Source organism: Martes martes (assembly GCF_963455335.1).
Source record: "Martes martes genome assembly, chromosome: 4".
Classification (NCBI taxonomy): Eukaryota; Metazoa; Chordata; class Mammalia; order Carnivora; family Mustelidae; genus Martes; species Martes martes.
This window is the reverse complement of record NC_137891.1, coordinates 186,093,987-186,107,215: the sequence shown is the minus strand read 5'-3', so window position 1 is coordinate 186,107,215 and position 13,229 is coordinate 186,093,987. Positions and strand designations below refer to the sequence as shown.

The 13,229-nt window shown below is 58.6% G+C and overlaps 1 protein-coding gene across 1 annotated transcript in view; it reads left to right on the top strand.

Annotated features, from left to right (window-relative positions):
- CAMTA1 (calmodulin binding transcription activator 1) overlaps positions 1-13,229 on the top strand; it is an 814,502-nt gene that overhangs the window by 703,467 nt on the left and 97,806 nt on the right. Inside the window, exon 7 of the mRNA XM_080800235.1 lies at positions 8,754-8,907. Within this exon, the coding sequence (XP_080656361.1) occupies positions 8,754-8,907 (154 nt within the window). The remainder of the gene's footprint in view (positions 1-8,753; positions 8,908-13,229) is intronic.

Sequence of the window (13,229 nt, the reverse complement as noted above, 5' to 3'; positions counted from 1 at the left end):
CATCCCCCCTGCCGGCTCCAGCCAGTCCCCTTGGAGCCCCAGGGCCCAGGTGGAGGGGAAGCGTGGGACTCGGGGCTCGGGGCTCGAGGGAGCGATGGCATTCTGAGCAGTCAGAGTCTCCATCCCCGGAAGGCGTGACAATAGCACCCGCGGCTGTAGGTTGTTGAAGGCGCTAAGTGAGGGGTGGCCAGTAAGGCTGGAAGGTGGGGTCCCGCACACAGCTGATCAGGAGCGATCTTTGCAAATAGAGGTGCCCGCCGGGAGGTGTGTGCTGGGGGTACAGGCATGTCCCTGCCCCCCCAACCCCCTGAGAGCAGCAGAGAGGATGTAAAATGTAGCGGTTCCGGACACAGAGTTCTCTGCAGAGGGAGGAGAGAACTAACTGGGAAGGGGGTAGCAGCCGGCGGGAGCCCTGGGCAGCCGGGCCCGCCCACCCTGGCCCTCCTCAGGGAGCACTGTTCCTGAGTGTCCTGTAGCTACCGGCAGCCCTCAGCAGGGACCCGAGGGGAGAAAACTGGAGCCTGCCCAGGGCCCCATGACTGGCCTCGCTTCTGATAGGGACGCGGCTTTACCCAGAGCAGAGGAGAGATGCCGGACTGCCCCGGGCAGCCGGAGCGCAGGCGAGAGGACTTTCTCTGCCTCACAGCGAGGTCCCACCCACGGCCCTGAGCCGCCCCGTCTCATCATTTATTCATTCCCTAATAAATCCCGCCCTTCTTTCTGCCGGCTTTGCACTCCTGTTTTATGGGCATCTACCCCGTTTATGAAGCACCCAGGTACAGGGAAGGCTCAGCCTCTTAAGATCAGGCTCGTGGGGGTTTCAGGATGTGTGTCAACGGTGCTCACGCGACAGAGGCCATGAAAGAACCAGCCTGTGGCACGCTCGGGCTGAGTCACTCTCAGTCACCCCCCTCACCGGGGCCGGCCGCGTGGGCCACCCCCTGCCACGCACCCGGAGGCAAGTGGGGAGGTGTGTGGCACTATTACACGCTATTATGACTTTCTGGGTAATGTATACATTTTCACTATCACACAGCCTCTCTCCTTCATTTTTCATGAGAACTGGCACGAGATTAATGACTGAGCCACAGAAGAAACGGAACGCCACGCCACTCTGATTTATCGACCACTTAGCGTTGATGAAGCTGCAAACAAGAGTCAAGCAGATGTTGCAGCTGCATTTTTCTTTATCAAAACCAACAGCTTTTTGCATTTTTAACCACTTCTTGCACGGCTGTCCTGCTTCCTGCACAAAAGGGGGTGCTGGCTCGGGGCCTCCTCCTCCTTCCCATGGAGGTGGAGGGGCCCCGGCTGGGGGTCGGGGGACCCCCTGGCACCCAGCAGTGGACAAAATCCAGCGGCGGCCCAGAGGAGGATGCGACACCCCGCGAGGCTCTGCCTCTGGGCGACTCGGGGCCCCGAGCGGGCCTCCTGGCGGAGAGTTCACGGCTGCACCTGCAGCCCACTCCGGAGCCTGCTGCACACCTGGGGGCTGGGCTCTGCGTGCAGCAGGCACGGGCTCAGCTGCCCCCTACAAGCTGGAATGTCCCCCCCAACTTCCCTCTTGAGCCCACAGCAGATTACTGAACCCCCATTCAAATCAGCAGCATCGGGGCCTTGCTCTCGAGCACTGGCTTGGGGTCAAGCCCTCCCTGGGCTCCTTAAGGCCTTGCCTGTCTTCCAGCCAGGTCAAGGCCAGTCACAGTCCTCCCCCTGCTAAAGGGCAGCCACGGAGGCTCAGCCAGGTCAAGTGCTTGCCCACACTGGAGCACCCTGCCCCCTGGGCCCTACTCTCAGGAGCCAGAGACATGGGAACCGCGGGGCTCTGGCTCCAGGGTGAAAGTTGGAGCTCTCTGGGGACTGGGAGAAGGGTTAGTACCCCGTCCAAGTCTCTGTGACTAGGTGCTCCCATCCACCTGTGGCTGCCACCTGCTTGGGCTCGTCTGCTGTGCCTCCTGGTCTGTTTTCCTCTTCCCTTCCTCCTCCCCTCGTCTGCCTCTCTCTCCTGCCCCCAGCCCCAGCCTGAGGTCCAATCCTCCACAGAGGGTGAGTCCGGGTCCCCCCCCCCAACCCCGAAGGATCTCTGCTAGGAGAGCCCGTGGGCGCCATCAGAGAGACACGGCCCATCGCCGCCTGCCGCTTTCCCAGGCTGCACCTGCTCGGCCCGGGCATGAGGGTCCAGAAATGTGCCATTGCCCAGGGGCTGCTGCAGATTAATGTGGATCACAAGTCCGCTCCCGGCCCCCTGGCTGCCGTCCTCCCCTGCCGCCGGTAGTGGCGACCCACCCAGGGGGAGCAGGGACGCGTTCTTTTCCAAACCAGTCTCCCTCTCTCAAATTCCATCACCAGTCACTAAGAAGATTAAATGGACAACCTTGCTTTCTCCCCACTGCTGGGCCAGCATCTCCCCCTGTTCTCCCCACAGGACCCCCGTGGTCCAGGGCGCCCAGGTCAGGAGGGATGAGCCCACGATCAAAGGGGACACTCAGTTGCCCATCTGGCCCCCGTTCCGCTCCAGTCTTCCCAAAAGGAAGCCCCATCGCGGAGTAGGGGGAGGAACTTTGCCCGTGCCGACCAGGAAGGGGAGAGCCGTGTGGACAGGGCACCACATCAGGGCAGGGGTTCCTCAGAAACTCAAATGCCATGTGGGCCTCGGGCTGGGCCAGGGAGGGAGCCCAGGGTAAAGGGGACGGTTCTGGGGCATCCAAAACCCCAGTGCCCCAGAGACCCAAGAACAGGCAGGGAGGAACTGTTTCCAGTAGCTGCTGACAGTCATTTCCTCTGGTTTTGAACTCTAGCCATGGTTCCCAATCTGTGTTCCAGAGAACACTAGGGTCCCAAGAGGGGCTCAGGCTGACATTCAAAAAAGCTTGGAAAGCCTGTCTACTGCAACACCCAGGAGGCTCTCCTGCCAAGCAGGGTGCCATAAAGACTGACCAGTCCTGCCGCAAAGGAGCCTGTGTGACTTTGGCAAAGCATCCCCTTTCTGCAACATTCCTAACCCCTCCTGTGCTTCTAGACGTTAAGGTCCTTGGCTTGTTCTCCCTAGACTTCCCTTTGTCCCCAAGGGTCGGGTGAAATATGCCCTTTGGTAAAGGTGTCTTAGGAGACCAACTAACTCTGGCCCCCAGGACACACCCTTCCAGCACCTTCAGCCTCCCGACGCATCTCTGCCCTGCAGAGTCCTGGCAGCCTGGAGCTACTAGGTCAGCCCCCAAATCCAAACCTCACATTTTCAGATGAAAACTGGGGTGGCACTGGGTCAAGGGGCCAGCTTAGCCCTGGGCCCCCTCAGGTGCTGTCGCCCCACTTCCAAGAGGACAGACACCTCCTCCTCCTCCTCCTCCCCCTTCTCCTGAGTCTGTGTGTCCCTCAGGAAGACACACGTGGGGATCTCCTGAGTGGGTGTCAAATGCTGAGTCACCAGGGAGGAGACAACTGGCCCCATCCCGCCTCCCCCAGCGAGGTCGGCAGCCCAGCCGGGTCCCTGCCCCGTGCCCCAGAGGTCACTCAGCTGTCCTGCACCCTCAGCACACAGCAGGTGCGGGCACTGGGTTTGGGGAGTCGGCCACCGAAGGAGCCTGGCCTGCCGAGCTCATACATCGGGTGGGAAAATGGGCCAAGCAGTAGCCGCTCAGAACCAAGGAATGGGGGTGACAGCCAAACAGGAAGTGGTGACAGGTGCTGGGACCGCAGGACGGGACCCCCGTTCTGTGGGGTCTCAGAGTAAGGTGTGCAGGCAGAGGTGGGGTTGAGATTTGCAGGACGTATGGACTGGCGCACACCAGCTGGAGAAGGGCTCAGGAGAGAACAGGCCGTCAGGGGAAGGAGACTGTCCGGCCAGGTGGGCCAAGGGGGGTGTGAGGCCAGGAGCGGCTCTGGAGAGAAGTGGACCGGCTTGCCTTAGCCATGTCAGGACCGTGAGCTTCCCTCGCAGGGCCGGGGAGGCTGCCCCGAATCACAGGACCGTGGCTGCTGGCCTGAGATAGCGGGTGGGGACGGAGGCCAGAGCGGAAGTGAGGAGCCCCCTGGAGGGTCCATGCGGCGGGGGTGAGGGCCCGGGCAGTGGGGGTGGGAGAAATGACAGAGCTCACTTGGACTGGCATGTGGAGGGGGAAGGACTGAGAAGAATGACGTGCACGGCGGGGGGAGGGCCGGGTGGGCCATGCGGACATCGGGCTCGGCCCCTCGAGCCAGGGGTCCTTTGGAAGCCCCGACAGGGCCCGTCATGGGGCAGTCGGACAGTGAGCCTGAGCCACGTGGAGAGTTGGGGCTGGGGAGAGGAAGCTGGGATCCTCGCCACACAGTGGTTGTAGGGCCGCGTGAGGTCACTAAGAAAGGAGAAGGACGAGGACCCTGCTGGGAGGCGCAGAGGAAGGGAAGTCTCCGTGCGCTCAGAGGAAAATCAGGACAGAGGGGCTGCCGTGGAGAGGGAGCGCGTTTTTAAGCGGATAAACTGCCCGCTAGCTTCACTCTGGTCATTCTGTCGGAAAAATGTCGGAGTTTGGTTTGGTTTGAGGTCTGGTCCCGCGGTGCATGGGAGTTAGAAGAGCAGGACTCCTTCCTGTCCGGAGGGCACCTCACTCCTCTCAGGGGCCCTGGGGGGCTGTTTCCACCTGCGCGTGAGGAGCTCCAGGCATCAAAAGGAAGGGATGGGGGGCACCTGGGTGGCTCAGTGGGTTAAGCCTCTGCCTTCGGCTCAGGTCGTGATCTCAGGGTCCTGGGATCGAGCTCCGCGTCGGGCTCTCTGCTCAGCAGGGAGCCTGCTTCCCTTCCTCTCTCTCTCTGCCTGCCTCTCTGCCTACTTGTGATCTCTGTCAAATAAATAAAATCTTAAAAAAAAAAAAAAAAAAAAAGGAAGGGATGGGATCACCTAGTCCGTTGGGCTTTCCCGAATCTTCTGGAATGTCTGAGACTCTTACCTACCCTCAGGCGCAGTCCACCCCCATAGATGTCCCTCTCCCAGGCCTTCGGTACCAGACTGGGCCTCCTGGAATTCAGCGGGGGGCGGGGGGCGGGGGCTCGTCTTCAAGGGTCCTGCTGTCTTTGTGGGCTTCAGCTCTAGTATGTTCACAGAAGTCCCCTCGCCCAGGGAGGAGCCTCTAGACAGCCTGTTGTATGCCCCCCAACCTGTAAGACCGGACCTGAGTGGCAAACCCCAGGGAAACATGCAAGCAGCCCAGGGAGACAAAGGCCAGGTTGCTGCACAACTGTCCAGAATCCCGAGTCCTGGCGGGTCTGCTGGGCTGCATCTCAGCTGGGTCCCCCCGAGCAGGGCATGGGCAAGCGCCTTGCCAGCCCCCCGTGCACGGCCAGCAGAGCGGCTCTGGGCCAGGATCTGACTCTGTTAGGAGCACTTCGTGAAGTTCATGCACTGGGACTCTCTGGCTAATATATTTTTTCTCCCAAAAATACCCAATAAAATGTACCAGTAGGGCACCTGGGTGGCTCAGTGGGTTAAAGGCTCTGCCTTCGGCTTAGGTCATGATCCCAGGGTCCTGGGATCGAGCCCCACATCGGGCTCTCTGCTCAGCGGGGAGCCTGCTTCTCCCCCCACACACTCTGCCTGCCTCTCTGCCTACTTGTAATCTCTGTCAAATAAATAAAATCTTTTTTTAAAAAAACATAGCACTAATGAATAAAATCGCCACGTTGCCAAGAAGCAATGTGTGCCCCAAATTTCCAAAAACACTTCAATCACTTCCATTTAATGTGTCTTAAAACCAGTCCCAGCCAGGAAGTCATCCCTTAAAATTCAGCTCGGGAGTTTTAGCCGCAGGATCCCCAGGCCTGAGGACAGAACCTTTGCTGGAGACACAGACCATGATGCCGTCTGCTCCTATGGTTCTTAATCCCAAGCCCAGACTCCTTGAACCCTCATGGGCTGGCACCTTCTTCCTGACTGTATCAAGGACACTGAGCAGCCACAGACCCAGAGCAAAGCCTCCACGTTGGGCACATTCCCCGATTCAACAGGAACACTGATGGATCTAGACTCCCTAGATCAGTGTTTACAGATGTGGGGTACCCAGGCCACTGGATCTGTGAACCCCTGAAATGCAGGGTTGATGAGCCTTGGGTAGTTTTTGAAGCTGGGCGTGGACTATCCACAGCCTTCATCAAATTCTCCAAGAGGCCTGAGACCCAAGAAAGGGTAAGGATCAGCCTTGCCTCTTGGCCTCCTAGGAACGCGTTTTCAGAAAAGACCTCTCTGCCCTTCATAGACCCAGAAACGAGAAGCCAGATGTCGGTGGCACACAAGCCTGGGAAGCATAAGGATGGGGAGTCCTGAGACAGCCTAATTCAATTCTACAAACACGAAATGAGCACCGGTCATTGCCAGACACTGTCCCTGTTGTGAGGGAGTTCAAGGAGGCGGAGGCCCACAGACTGGGAAGACACAAACCCCATCCTGCCGTGGTTGACTTATGGAGGGTGAGGTATCAGGGAAGACTTCCTGGAGGAGGAGGCGATCCTTGTGCCTGTCCTCAGAGACCAAATGGAAACTGGTTATGCAGAAATGCAGCTAGGCCCTGAAGAAGGGACAGAGCTTCCTGAAACTCTGGGTGCACGGTGAAGGTGGCCCTTTGCTCCCCAAGCTCCCACCTGCCCTCCCACCACCTTGCCCCACCCCCTGCAGCCTCCCCAAGGACCCCAGCTGAGCTCAGTGAGGCCATGGGGCAGGAAGCTGCAGCCCTTTCATCTCCCAAGCAGCTGACATCCTGGCTCCGTTCCTGTGTGCTCCTGCTCAGGGGCTGGGATCAGAGGAAGCCCCCGGGGACTCTGGGGGGCCTGCAGCCCTTTGATCCTTCCTCGTCTTGCTCAGCAGCTAGTGCTGCCACCTGGCCAGGCCCAGGCCCAGGCAGGAACCCCCAGCCCAGAAGCAACCCTGGGGAGGCCAGTGCGTCTGTAGGAGGAACACAAGGCAGGGACTTGGAAGTACCACCCATTCCTCCTGACTCCCCACTCCCCATCCATGTGATGCGCAGAACAGACCTACCTACCTAGCTCTGGGGCATATTGCAAGGATAAAGTGAAATGCAAGGTGGGAAAGCACTTAGACCAAGCAAAAAAGAGGCCACCAGATGTCTTGGCAGGCCCAGAATTTGGAGTCCGAACCTTGGCTTCCAGCCCAGGCTCTGTCCCCGGCCACACAGCTTTGCCGCAGTCCACTGGCTGCAGACGGAGGGCGCTCTCCCGGGCCCTGCCTGGCCCTGCCCAGCCTGGCCGGCCTCCCCGGCGCACTAGGGCACCACACAAGATAATGGCTGGAAAGTGCCCCAAGAAGAATAACATACTGTGACGATGTCAGGGATTATCAGCGTTATGAAGGAGCATGATTACCGCAATCCAGAAAAGCTGCCATTAACGAGAAGGCCCCTGTTCGTGTTGATTTAATTTCCTGGTTAACTGAGCGTTGGCAAGAAAAAAAAAACTCCGTGTTTCAACCCTTATTGGAAATCTTTTTAAATTATGCCAGTCTACTTTCTTGTACTGGTCATGGCGTACTCTTGGGTCTTTATTTATGAATGCGCTGATTGATTCACATAATCATCAATGACTCTCGCTCTGACCACATCCCAAAAGACAACGGTAGGCCTGGCCTCCCCCATGCTGGAGGTCCTCATGCCCTCCCAGGACTTGCCGGCAGGTGTCACTCAGAAAAAGCGGAGGACACAGGTCTAGGGGAAAGCCTGGGGTAGAGCCTTCTAAGTGCCTGTATCCCCAGCTCCCTGGGGCTTATTAATATAATGCTAGAGATTTCTTTATGGTTTAAGCGATACCTTCTGCTTGGGGTAGAAGGTGTTTCTGGACTTACCCAGATACACTCTAAAGTGTTAGGATTGGGTTTTTGGTTTTTGGTTTTTGGTTTTTAACAAACTTGTCAGGCCTGATGTGGCCGAGTCAATGGCCTTGGGTTCTGGAGGGCCCCAGAAAGCCGTGGAAGGCCCATGGTCTTTGCAGGGAAACTCCTGCCCTGCCAGATCCCCTCGGGAGGTCTCTAGCAGAGCTGGTGGTGGGCAGAAAGGCTTGGAGGGCGTTTGGAATTGATTCTCGTGGGAAGAGGTTGACCCATTTCCATAGAACCATCTGGGGACAAAATGAGGTCTTCACACAGAGCATTCTTTCTGTTCTAAAGGCTTCCCAGGGGGAGTGTCCAGAGGCTCTGAGCGACAGCCACCTCCTGGGTGCTGCTCAGAAGTAACACGCTAATGGGGCTGCTCGTCCAGGGAGACGCCCACGGGCTGAAGGGCAGCCCTTAGAGGCGGGGCACCTCCATTTCTGGGGAGGAAGGGGGTGATGATGCCTGTGTGGGGGGCGTCCAGCGAGCTGTGGTGAGGAAATGCACGGACCAGGGGCCAGAGCTCCTGGGCAGCCATTGGCATAAAGTCCCAGATGCTAGACCAGTGTTATGTCCGGCCTCATGTGTGGTCCTTTACACACCAATCAGCCCTTGTGGTTCGCAGCTGGGGGTGATTTTGTCCCTCGGGGGACAGTGGGTAATGGCTGGAGACACTCCTGGTTGTCACGCCTGGGGAGGGGGCAGGGTTTACTAGCTTCCCGTGGGCGGAAACCAGGGCCCAGGGCAGCCCCGCGCCAGAGAAGGATCTGGTTCCAGATGTCAGCGGTGCCAAGGATGAGAAAGCCTGGTGTGGGGACGCTCGGCCTGTCTGCACCTGCTGGGGGGGGAAGTCCCCTTGGATGGGCTCCATGCCTCCCTCATGCTGCCCGTCTCTGTACTCTCCCTGCAGAACCCCGACATCGTCCTGGTGCACTACCTGAACGTCCCAGCCATCGAGGACTGTGGGAAGCCGTGCGGCCCAATCCTCTGCTCCATCAACACCGACAAGAAGGAATGGGCGAAATGGACGAAAGAGGAGCTCATCGGGCAGCTGAAACCCATGTGTGAGTACTGAGTAGCCCTGGTCCACCTGGCCCGGGGTCCGGCACTGGAGGCCAGGCCAGCACCATGTGGGCGGGTCAGAGGCCCTCTGTGGTCATCCTGCTCAGACGCTAGTGACCACAGCTTTCCTAAGGGTCACCCCCCACCCTACTCTCGCTTGACCCTCTGAGCCCCCTACGCAGTAGCCAAGGCTCAGAACATCAGGGACTGCGGGCCCACATTGCAGATGGCAACGGTGAGGCTCAGAGGCATGAGGCCATGTCCGTGAGGAGCGGAACCAAGGGAGCCAGGCACTGCTGTCTCGTGGGCCACAGACGGGCAAGCAGCTGCGGTCTGGGGACAGTGAGGCCTGGAGACAAGAGGAGGGGCTGGCCAGAACTGGCCTGCCTCCAGCCCCCAGCCCATCTGCTTCTGGACGCGGAGCTGGCTCCGCCGGAGGCTCCCAGACTGGGTGGCATGCTGATGACCAGAATGAGCTGGATTTCATTTTGCCAGCAAAGTGATGTTCTCTGAAGCATCTGACAGGTGCAGCTCTCTGAATGCAGAACGCCCAGGGAGTCTGGAGAGCTGGGCACGGCTTGTGTCTCATTTCCACGGGCAGCCGCTGGGGGCTCTCGGTGGCCTCTCCCTGCCTCCTGGACTCAGGAAGAACAGACACGGGTCTGCCAGACCCGAGAAGACCCAGCCAGTGTCCAGGGCCCAGGGTTCCAGAACATTCTTCTCTGAGGCTCAGTGAAAAGACATGTCATCACACAGGACCTAAGAGAAGGGGTCCCCGGGTCCCTCAGAGCCCGTGACGCCCTTGGAAGCAGGGCTGCAGGAAAGAGGCTGAGGGACATATATACAGAGAGCAGCTGAAATGTCTTTTCCTGGGGGACCGTGAGCGTCCTGTTGCTGGGAGCATCCAAGCTGAGGCCTGACGGCGCCCACAGTGCCCAGCTCATCCTGAGAGGTCCTCAGAGCTCAGACTGGGGCATTACCCCCCATTCTCAAGGTTGGGGTTAGGGACAGGAAGGGCAGAGGGGTCTGGGTGGGAAGGGAGACCCCAATGGGCCAAGGCCCAGCCACCCAGGGGCCGGGCCCCGAGACTGGGCCATCGTCCTGAGCCAGGAGCTGGGGGAACCCCCAGTGATCTTGCCCTTGATGCCCTGGCTCCAGGAATCTAGAACCAGGAGGCCCAGGGGTCTTCAAGGCTCAGGCTGTGTCTCGTGGAATCCTCCTTAACTACTGATGTGACACACCCATCTTGTTTAAACCTCCCACCGTCCCCAGGGTGGGTCACTCTCCCTGTCCTCGTCTGCATATCCCATCCCTCTGCCCTCAGCAGACACATCAGCCCTTCTGTAGGCCCTGCCCTACTCCGGGCTTCACACGGCCCCCCACCCCCCGCCTAGCTGCCTCAGGACCTCCAGGGAGACCCCAGACTGAAGCTAGCCTCCGTGCTTCACCAGAGGGGCCCCCTACCTCATCAGTACTCTGCAGAGCACCCAGAAACTGGGAAGACCCTGCAGCTAACCCCCAGGAAACTTCCCTGTGCTCCGCCGTTCCCTGGGCCCTGTACAGTGCTGGGCACATGCACACTGGTCGGATGGTCGAGTGTCAAGTGTCTGGGCCCAGCTTTGGTCCACTCCCCACAGGGGTCTGAGCGATGGCTTCGGTAACAGTGGGCACCAGTGCCACGTGAGCAGGGCAGGGCAGCCCAAGCCGGGGAACCAGGAGGCGGGCACATCCCTGTTCTGTGACCGCTTCACTGTGTGACCTCCGGCCAGTTGCTCACCCTCTGCACCCCAGTCCCCTTCTGTAAGGTGAAAGAAAGAATCCAGAGTCTGTACCAAGATCCGTAGCCCCCAGCCGGCCCCTCCAGGCCCAGCTCAGCCCCCCGGCCTCTGCAGAGAGGTCCAAAGCACTGGGGCCACGATTTCACTCCAGAACCACCTAGCCAGAGTTTAGCCCGAAGGCAAAGATGCCTTTCGTGGTGTCCACATGGTCTGAGCCTTGGGCCTGGGTCCTCCCCAGCGTACACAGAGGGCCCTTGGCCTAGAAGCCACCCATGGCCACTGTCCTCATTCTTGTATTCTGTCTGCTCCCTTTTCCTTTCCTCCTTGCCTTTACCTCCCCACAATACACCCCTCCCCGCCACGCGGGAGCCTCCCCGTGACAGACAGGAATGCCTAGGGGCAAGGGGATTAAGCTCTGTGAATTTTAGGGGTGCCATCCAGACCCAAGTCAACCTCTGACGCTTAATTGGAGGAAAGTCTGCAATGCATCATGAAAATTATGTCAAACCACCACCAACTCCCTGTAAATCTAATAACACTTAGCGCGCCCGTGTATCTGGGGGCGGGGAGCGAGCCGCACGTGGTTCCTGAGCGTGCACATGTGCGCGTGGCACTGGTTAGAGACGCGAGGCCTGGAAGTCAGGCCCCAGTGCAAGCGTCACGCGCGACGAGCCTTGGAACACACACAGGGCACCAGCTAACCGCGTTGGGGGAAGGCAGAGGTGCGCGGGGAGCCGAGAAGGCATCAGATTGGGCTCCAGAATCCGGCGTGCCACCCAACGCTGGAGCCAAACACATTAGCTTCATCACATTTTCACATAAATCACATTCCTTCAAAGACTTCACAGCTTGATTTTCTGATGTTTCCAAATTTCTGTGCCCTACAGCAGAGTTGTCAGTGGTTCAATCACAATGTTGCGCTTATCAGTGGTGAAGGGAAACTCGGGTGCGCAGCCCTCGCCTTACCTGTTGCAAGATGGTGGGGGCGGGGGATCTCAAAAATGCCGGCTTCTAAGCCGTACTGACTTTGAGAACCTACCTTGATGCTCGCAATTGTGCCATTGGGTCTCACGGGGGCTTCCCTTCAATCTGCCGTCTGAGGGATGCCTCTTCCAAAATTAAAAAATAAATAAATAAAGACAGGGAAAAATTAAGATATCTAGTAGGAATTCCCAATGTGTTTCCAAAGATACTTCCTATCTTTTGCAAACCCTTCCGGGGCAGTTAGAATACGGTGCAGGTGTGCCAGAGACCAAAAGGAGTTTGGGGTTGACATGGCAGTCGCAGAGCGTCAGGGATCAGCCCCCTGTGCTCCTTGCAGCTGGTGACTCTGCCGTCCCCGGGGTGCCACTCTCTGGTCTGTGGTACAGGTGGCTGGTCCAGCTCCTACCATTGTAACTGCATTCCAGCCAGTGGGAAGCAGGGCAGACAAAGTGGAGAGCAAGCTGCTTCCTTTCGAGAACAGGTCCCAGAGGTTGTACACAACACTTCCACTCCTCTGTCATGGGCCAGAATTTGGTAATATGGTTACCCTTGGTTGCAAAGGAGTCTGGGAAGTGTAGTCTCATGCTAAGCACTGCCATCTTAACACACTTTGGGGAATAAGGTTCCGCGTGTGAGTAATCCAGAGCCGAATGGAACCGAGCTCAGCCTGGGGTGTCCCTGTGGGGTCTCAACTGAGAATCACATGCCTTAGGTCAAGGCCTGAGAATGATTGTCTCAGGCCCCATCTGAGGGTTGGAGTTTAGAGAATTCAAGTGAATGTGATCTACAGCTCAGTATGTCTCATCCTGGAAATTCTGGGGTCTGTTCCAGTGCAGCTGGTCCGAGAGCCCCAGCTTTGGAGCAGCAAACCGCCACAGTGGGAGCAAGGGACCGCGCAGGTGGGATCCTATCGTCCTGGGTCAACTTTGAGTGGAGAAGAATGCCAGGGAGCTCTGTGCTGCAGGGCTGCTGCTGGGAAACGTGCTCAGTGATTCTTGGCTGCCCAGAACCACAATGGCTCTGAACCACTGTGCCCCGGACCTTCCACTCTTGGCTCTACTGGGGCCTGCAGGAAGTCAGATGGGGCCCTTGGAGGGATCCCCTCCTCTGAGCATCCGTGGCTTTCTGCCTGGCCCCATTCCTTGGCAGCCTTGGAGGGGACAGGCATGCCACCCACTTCCCAGCTAGCAGGAGACAAGAGGATGCCATCCAGAATGAGGGATGAGGGCATGAATTTTAAGCTGTGTTCACAGCCCTTCCCGGAAAGGGATCGTGCCCCAGCTGTGTCACCCAGGGGATCCTCTTGGAGCACGCTGGCTGGCCAGGAGGCTCTGCATTGCCAAGTGAGTTCAGGCCTTCCTGCAAACCTCCGCGGCCCCAGAGATCACCGTGCTTCACCCCAGAGATGCCCTATAGGTGCTCCTCCTTGGCCCAAGAGATCACCCCAGAGATCAACCCCCTCTGGGCTTGGCTCTACTCGGACTGACTTTCCAGGTCCCGAGACCTGTGGGTGGGCAAACAGGAGGGCTGGCTGGGGAGCCTGCCTGGTCCCCGGGCCTGCA